This window comes from Austrofundulus limnaeus, unplaced genomic scaffold (genome assembly GCF_001266775.1).
Source record: "Austrofundulus limnaeus strain Quisiro unplaced genomic scaffold, Austrofundulus_limnaeus-1.0 Scaffold1144, whole genome shotgun sequence".
Taxonomy (NCBI): Eukaryota; Metazoa; Chordata; class Actinopteri; order Cyprinodontiformes; family Rivulidae; genus Austrofundulus; species Austrofundulus limnaeus.
This window is the reverse complement of record NW_013953546.1, coordinates 1293-9342: the sequence shown is the minus strand read 5'-3', so window position 1 is coordinate 9342 and position 8050 is coordinate 1293. Positions and strand designations below refer to the sequence as shown.

At 36.4% G+C, this 8050-nt stretch overlaps 1 protein-coding gene across 1 annotated transcript in view; it reads left to right on the top strand.

Annotated features, from left to right (window-relative positions):
• The window catches only part of lsamp (limbic system associated membrane protein), a gene marked incomplete in the record, with an annotated part of 71218 nt that extends 63889 nt beyond the window's left edge, over positions 1-7329 (top strand). Inside the window, 1 exon segment of the mRNA XM_014030929.1 lies at positions 3144-7329. Coding sequence (XP_013886383.1) covers positions 3144-3241 — 98 coding nt within the window.
• Between the last annotated feature and the right edge of the window lie 721 nt (positions 7330-8050).

Here is an 8050-nt window from a genome sequence, read left to right as displayed (position 1 = left end):
CGTGCACGAGCAGCTGGATAAGAACAGGTGTAATTTACGCAGCTCATTTACACACTTTTCCTGAAGATAGAAGAGTTTGTTGAATCTGACGTGGCATGTTCGTACAAACCCTTCGTACGAACAAAAGTAAGAGAAATTTAGGATAAGAATACGAACATGTTCTTGCATGAGGCTCATTCACTCTATACTGACTCTGAAAAAATGACTCTGGTTTTCCACTTATAAATTATTTTTTTCTTATTCTAACATTATAAACTCCAAACAGATTATATAGACAGAATATTTTCTTTTTACCAGGACTTGTTGTGACAGTTTCTTGAATTTCACTTCTGCTTTCAAGAATGATTGCTTATTTTAGAATATATTTGATAAGAAAACAAACCAACAGGAAATAAATGTTTTAGAAGAGCAAAGCATTCATCTATCATTCTGTTGGACAAACATTTGATTATTTGTTGATGTCCTAAAATTTCACCTTAAACCCCACAGGACAGGCCAAACAGTTGTTTCGCAACACAAAACCAGGCTCAGTTTGAGCTGTGGCTGCTTTCCAAAGCTGGTGTTTCAGTACTGGTTGGAACTGCTGCGGCAGCCTCCTCTCCTAAACTAACTATTTCAGGACAATTGCTGCTCAAACAGATGGCTCTGTTTGGCTCACTAACAACAAATTACAACAACTGAAAAAAAAGAAAAATTTCCAATGGATTGCAATGACTGAATGTTTTTCAAACTACAATAAGTTGGTTYTATAAAGCCGTGAGACAATAAAAATGTGGTACAAAGAACTAAATGATTCTCACAAACTCCTGGAGGAAAAGAAAACATCTGCTGCAGTTCTGCTGATTGAAGTTTGATCAACAGTAAAACACGCTCTATAAACTCAGTCGTTTCATTCTTTTTTTCTCTCTCTGTGATAAAATAATGTGCACATTTACACTGTTGTTTCTGTGAAGCCCCTGAGAGCTCCACAAGCTGCAGCAAAACAAAGCRAACCACTTCAGGAAAACATTTTTTTTATGTTTCATCCAAAAGCAGGTGAAACTAAACACATGGGGAAATAAATACACACAAACCACACCTTGTGCAGAACTTAGCTAATGAATAGTACCTAACTAAATCAGAACTGCAAAGCAGTAATGACTGGGGTCCAAGCCCGTTTAGCATGCCAACCTTGTCCCAAGTCAAAACAGCAAAAATCTTTTTTTACAAAACTGTTGTTCGAACATTGAGCTATGTTGTGATATGAGATTAAAGCAGAATATGATTCACAACCCATATTTTCTTACAATGGAAACAAAAGAGATATAATAAACTAAGAAATTGTACCTTTTTAGGAAAAATAGTCACTTTAAATATAACAACAGCAACACATATAAAACAAACGTTGGAACGGGGGTAACAAGTGGCTGTAAAAACAGCTAACTAAAACTGAGCTCAAGAAAACATAAATTATACAAAGCTTTTAAAAATAAACAGTGACTTAATCAGAACAAAATCAATAAAACCAATGCATGTGAAATATTGAACATAATATTTATCTCATTTTAGTCAGGAATTTAAAAAAATGGGAGGATTTTGTTAGTATAAATTATTCTACTCCTGCTAGTTATTAACATTTTCATGTACAGCAGGTGGATGTGGCACAGTAGCCGCCTTTGCTTATGCAGGTCTATTGATTATTGTAAAACCAATTATTAGTTTAAATATTTTGTGTCTTTGACCCTCATCCCTTCTCATGCAAAATGGAAATGAGAAAAGAATAGTTTTCTTTTTGTCATATATCCTCCACCAGGCCCTTGTTCTTAGTTTTTGTCTGAATTCTCAGACTTTTTATTGAACACTAATGAAATTAAAAATAGTGGTGGATTTTAATATTTATGTAGATATTGAAAATGACACAGCGTTTAATAATTTCAAGGAGTCAAACAGTTTTACCCAAAATGTCTACAAACCTCAATCACTTCATCACACTATGGCTCTGATGTATCCCACATAGCAAAATTTGTCTGGCCCAGTTCTGGCCCACACAATGCACTAACACTCAGCACAGAAACCACAAGAATGACAGCCCTTTGGTGGCCCAGATGTGGTTTGCTGTAAGTGGTCCATGAGTGGGACAGCACCAAACCACAACTGAGCCAGCTGTAGAAACAGTTTTGTCTTTGCCAGACCTGGTAACACTTCAGAGTAAACAATTACAGTCAAATAGCCTCAAAGTCATGTTCTTGCCATGTTTTTAATTAACAGTTGATTTTATCTGCTTTGCAAAACAAATATTATTGGCAGTTCCAAAAGGTTTTTGAAGAACCTTTATAAAATAATTAAAAAATAAAAACATTTCAGCATTTGCAAACTGATGCAGATGTTTGTTGTTTTAGTTAAATCTATTTAAGTTCTTCAGTCTTAAAGCATGAATCTCTCAAGGCCATGGTCCTACTTGTAATTGAASTCTTCCATATTATGAAGCATTGATCAAGAAAACAAGTCAGCCATGACAGGTGTTAACCTTGTCTGCTCAGAGGTTGTGAAAATATCAATTTATTGTTTCAATAAAAAAATAAATCAGACAAATAATATCACAATAAATCACCAAAACAAGTCCATTTGAATAATTAAAACCCTGCTTTGCTCTTCTATTTTTTTATTTTTGTAATTCTTCACTTATATTTATTATCTTGTATTCTTATATGTTTTTATTGCTACGGGAAAGGTGGGCTTTGAGGAAAATAGATTGGGAACCACTGATGTATGACAGCAAATGACCACTAGATGGCGCCAAACACCTGCTTGTTGTCTGCAGTCACTTTGGAAGGCCGCATCCCATTCTTGTAAATGAATCACTGACTCAACAAAAAATGAAACTGCAGATTTATACATTAGGGTTGTATCGACTAAATGTGTTCTTTTATATGAAGTCATCAACAGATGAGTGTGGTGGGCAGAGTGGAGTATTGGGGGTGCAGAGTGGTTCAAAGTGCTGTTGTTTTACAGCAAGAAGGCTTCAGATTTTTTTTTTWAATAAAAGCTAAAAGCCAAAAACTATTTTGTCCAGACTCATCAGAACATCTGTATCATTTGCTTTGTTCCAAATCAGTGGCTCTTTGAAGTCTGACTGAACTCTTGTCTCCACCTCTCTCCTGCAGGACCCGGATCAGGTCGAGACATCAGCGGCTCTGCCTGTGTTTCCCACTCACTGTGGCTCCTGCTGGCCTCCTTCGCCTGCCTTTTCTTCAAATGTTAATACAGCTACGCTCTCATTAACGCCTCCCCTCTCTCCGCTCCTTCCTCTCTCCACTTCACCGACATCCTAATCGCTACCTTATTACCAACGACTGTTTGCATCATGATACAAGAACCTTACGTGCTCTCGAGCACTCTGGAGCACTGCTGACAGATATTAAGCGCTGGGTTATGAGTACACAAAATCAATTTTAAAAAAAAAAGTGAAATGAAGGACAGAACAGTGCTCTTTCAAAGAATTACATTGTGTTTAATTTGTACTTATGTTTCTGCTACATCCTGTTTTGGGGTCAGAACAGGGGTTGGGTTTTTTTTTTTTTTTGTTTTTTTGTTCAAAGTTAAAACCAGAGAGAGCCCAGTCACTAAGATGCCAACAATCAACTCTGTACAGAGCTTCTTACTCTATCATGTGATCTCACCGTGTTTAACCAGTGCATTAATTCGTAAGATGAAAAGCATCTGCCAAATATACACAGAGATTTAAAACTACTGAATAAAAAAAAGATTAAAGGCGAACTGCTGCAGTGGAATTTGCAACGAGATTAGAGCTCGGTGGTAGAGCTGACGCCACCAGGATGAAACATAAAAGAAAGTATTAACCAGAAAGTTCCTCAGCCTGTTTAGGTTGGTGCAGCTGAGGATGAAAATAAAAGATTCAAACAAAGCTTAGAAGCAGCGTAGAAACCTGGGAAACTCAGTTCATCCAGTGCTTTTGCAGTTCCTTGCTTTTATTTTTGAAAAAAAAAATGGACTTACAAAGAAAAACACATGATGGGTAACAATGATTGTGTACTGTATATAGTCCAGCTTTGTAATCGTCACTGACGAGCTCTGCCAGAACATCGAGGAGCAGAGAGCGTCGTCGCCATGCGTGCTTTTAGTTCAGTTAGGACCAGTCTGTTCACAGCTTGGATTTGGAAACAAAATATTTATAAGAACAAAGAGTGGATTTTGTTTTTTACTCGAAGGTATGTGTCTTAAAATGGTACAGAACATTATAATATTATATTACAGAACMATATTATTATATTTATATTGAGTTGTTTCTGTTTTTACCTTGTTGATTTATCAGCATTTACAGTGTATATTTACATCACAACTCCCTCAATAGGAAAATACTAATTTGATATGTTGATTTTTCTAAAAAGGCTATCAATCTGTTGAGGTTTGTAGAATTTAAAGTCATACCTGTCAAAATATGTCATATTAAGTGTTTTTGATTTCAATTTTTGTTCTTCTATGATAACTAAAATATACATTATTCACTACCAAAATGCATAATATAGAAATTAATCAGCATAATCAGTACAGTCAGGTTTTAATTGCGACAATTGCGAGTTGTTTGCTTACATCAACAAAATTTTCCTTGAGTGTGAATAAAGTCAGAGGGAGAAAGATGGAATTGGAGACGCTGGTTTGAAAGTGAAAAATTAAAGTTCTCTCGTTTTCTGAAGAAAAAGGGATTAAAATCTGTAAGGATGAGTCGACAGAGTTTTATTGGTGAAAGAAATTGCGTTGGAGAGTTAAAGCAAAAGTTAGGGCTAAGATGATAAATGAGCTGTGCTGAAATATTCAAATCTACCCAAATTAGTTGTAAACAAAAACAAGAATTATTTGCTGTTAGAAAAATCCAAATGAGTTCAAACTTATTTGGATTACACTATATTAATATTAAACTATTATTGATGTAAAAACTGTTTTAAAAGCCATAAAAATTCTAATAAATATGAGAAAATGTGTATTTTGACAACTTTTGTGGCYTTAAATCGGCAAATCTGCTTTGTCACCTAAAACCATTTTTAATGAAAAAACAAAATAGTTCTGTGCTGTCGTTGTTGGACCAGTCCTTGAGCTGACACGTGCTTGTTGATTTTACATTAAAAAAAGGCTGTAATGCTTTTTTCAAACAGCTAAAATTGATTATCAGAACAGAAACTAAATGAAAACTGAATGGGATTTGTCTCAGTGATCTAATAATAGCTAAAGTAATGAAAAGTGCCCAAACAAAATTTTCAAAAGTTTTACTAAAAATGCAGCTGATTTTTTTTCTGTAAAACTAATCTGAGGCTCAGGATTTCACAGCCTGCAAAGAGGAGAAGGTAGTCAACCTGATGAACTGTTTGCTGCCTTTTCRTGGTCTTCTGTGTTCAGCTCATCAACATTTTTGCTTCTCAAATAGAACGTACAGTTTGTTTTAAGTACATGTAATTATTGCTAACACTGTCAAATGATACGGGAATCATTCAGACATTTCCAAGTGGAATTTCGCCAAATAAAAGTTATGCACAGTTAAAATAAACCCGTTGCAAGTACTGTTTTCATTATCCTCAGTTTATGGAAACAGTTCATWAATAGTCAGTCTGAAGGCCGAGACTGCTGTTATCCTAAAACACTTATATCTAAAGTTTGCTTTTTTAAAAGTGAATACTTTTTAAACCTTTATACATCGTTAGTTTTATATTTCATTTTTGCAAAATACTGTGGTTATATGTACATCTATGTACAAGTTCTATGTAAGAACAAATACAAGCAGCCAGCTGGCAAACGTCTAGTGCAGCCTTTGATAGAAATGTCATGCTGAAATGATATTGTCATGTAAAAGTTTTTAAAAAGTGTTCACTTGAAATAATCCAAAATTTTTGGAGATTAGATTTGTTTCCATTTGTTTTCAAACACCCCTCAACTAAACTTATTCATATTGCTTCAAAATGTCTGAAGGATTCCTTTAAAAGACGTGTTCCTTGTGTTTTTTATTTAAAAATGCCTCTGAGGTTGAAGCCCTGTGCCGTCACCATCAGCTCTGTCGATCACAGCCGATATGTTTCCGACAAAGATCCGGGTTTGGAGATGAAAAAAAAAAAAACAATGTTGGGTTTATGCTCTCGTTTTACATCTTTTGTTTATGGATTTTAATGTGACATATTTTTTGGTAACCCATATTTTGACAGTAACAGCAGCAGCAGCTGTATTCTTGTTAAAGGGAGAAAAGTTGTGAAATGTGTCCTCATGAGAGCAGTTTGCCTGTGGGTTCCTTCTGCTAAAATGTTAAAAAGAAAAAGACTCCAGGCAGAGCCAGGGTGACCCTTCTGGGGCCCTTATGGATCATTTTGACCCAAGGGCAGCAGGAGGGTTGAACAAATATGAACATTCGTTTTTCTTTCTTCTTTACTTGGTTCTAGTTTTGCTGACAGAGACCATGACATCTCATTTAGCACTGGAATGCATGATCACTGCGTAACAGAAACTGTAAGAAAAACCAAGGTGTATGGGTAAAACCGATTCAGTGTCCATCAAACTGGTGACTACATGCTGAGCTCACCACTGCACCTGTGCTGGTAAAAAGCACAGACTTTTGTACTGAAATACCAGATGTAAAAAAAAAAAGAAAAAGCCATGGCGTTCTCTGCCTTTTTCATAAAGCAGATGAGAAGCTGTCCTTCCATTCCTCATGCAGACCTACAGCCAGCCTACGGACACAGCAGCAGCCCGCTGCAGACAGGCAGAAAGATCTAGTTTACTACAAAGCATTGCCTCAAAGCCTCGCCCTCGCTCCTCTGTACAGAACCTGCTCATGTGTGTGGCGTGTGCTTTTTTTCTCAGCCCGCTGTAACCGAAACGACGTCCGTGTGAGGCTCGAGAGGTTGGCTCCCTGAAGCTAACAGTCTCCTTTTTCTTTTTTTCGTGATGTTTAACAAGGTAACCCTCTGATCTTAAGTTTCGATTCCTCTTTCTTCGCCTCCCTCCTGTGTATATAATGAACTCAAGTTTTTACATTAGATTGGTGTAAAGTCAGCGATTCGAATCACGTTCATACATTTAAAAAAGAAACCGGAACATTTCCTTTCCATAATGGGAAAAAAAATTGAGATTAAGTCGTGGATTATGATGCAGTCGTGTCCCATTGTTTTCTATTTTATTTGCAGTCAGTTTCTAAAAAAGTAAGAGAAAAAATGTATTAAAGGTAAACTGTATGAGAAACTGTTAACAAAATAAAGATGTTTGAATTCAGTGCTCTGTATTTGAATGTGACTTGAGATGTTGGGGCAAATATGGATCACCATGTGACATGCAAATAAAATGATAAACGTACTGGTACCTTCTATTCTCTCTCTGTGGAAGACATTTTTGGACCCATCAAGTGCGAGGAACCAAACTCCCCCATTTCTGATGCTCGGCTTGAACTTCACTCATCCTCAAAGGCACTGAGTCGCTGCAATCTGATTGGTTGATTAAATATTTGTATTAACAAGCAACTGAACACGTGTGTAACTCAGACGCATCGTAGCCACGAGAAGTGCTGTAATAACAAGTGTCACCTGTAGGTGTCAGAAAAGACCACATTTGAAAAAGAATTCAAAAATATACCTTAAACCAGTGGTTCCCAAAGTTGGGGTCGGGACCCACAGTGGGGTCCCGAAACATCAAGGTGGGGTCCTGAAAAGATTTTCTGAATTAATTACACTAAAAATTACAACTATCAATAATTTTTTGCCTTTGTTGTTACAAATGAGTAAAGTTAGTGTACTTAAAATGGACAAAAAGAGAGTAATAAATAATGTTATTATGCTCTTGTTTGTTTGACGTGAAACCAATGTTCATCAACCAACAACAGCTGGGGTCACAGGTCTCTGCTGCTGGCATTTTGTGGGTCAAAAGCTGAAAAGTTTGGGAACCACTGCCTTAAACTCATTGCCAGGCACACATTCTGAAGATCAGTGGGATGCTGCTGTCAGGGGGATTTAAAAAGAAGAAAAACAACCCTGAAGCTTTACAGCTTCGTTTGAAAAACACAAGACGTGAAAGAAAATGT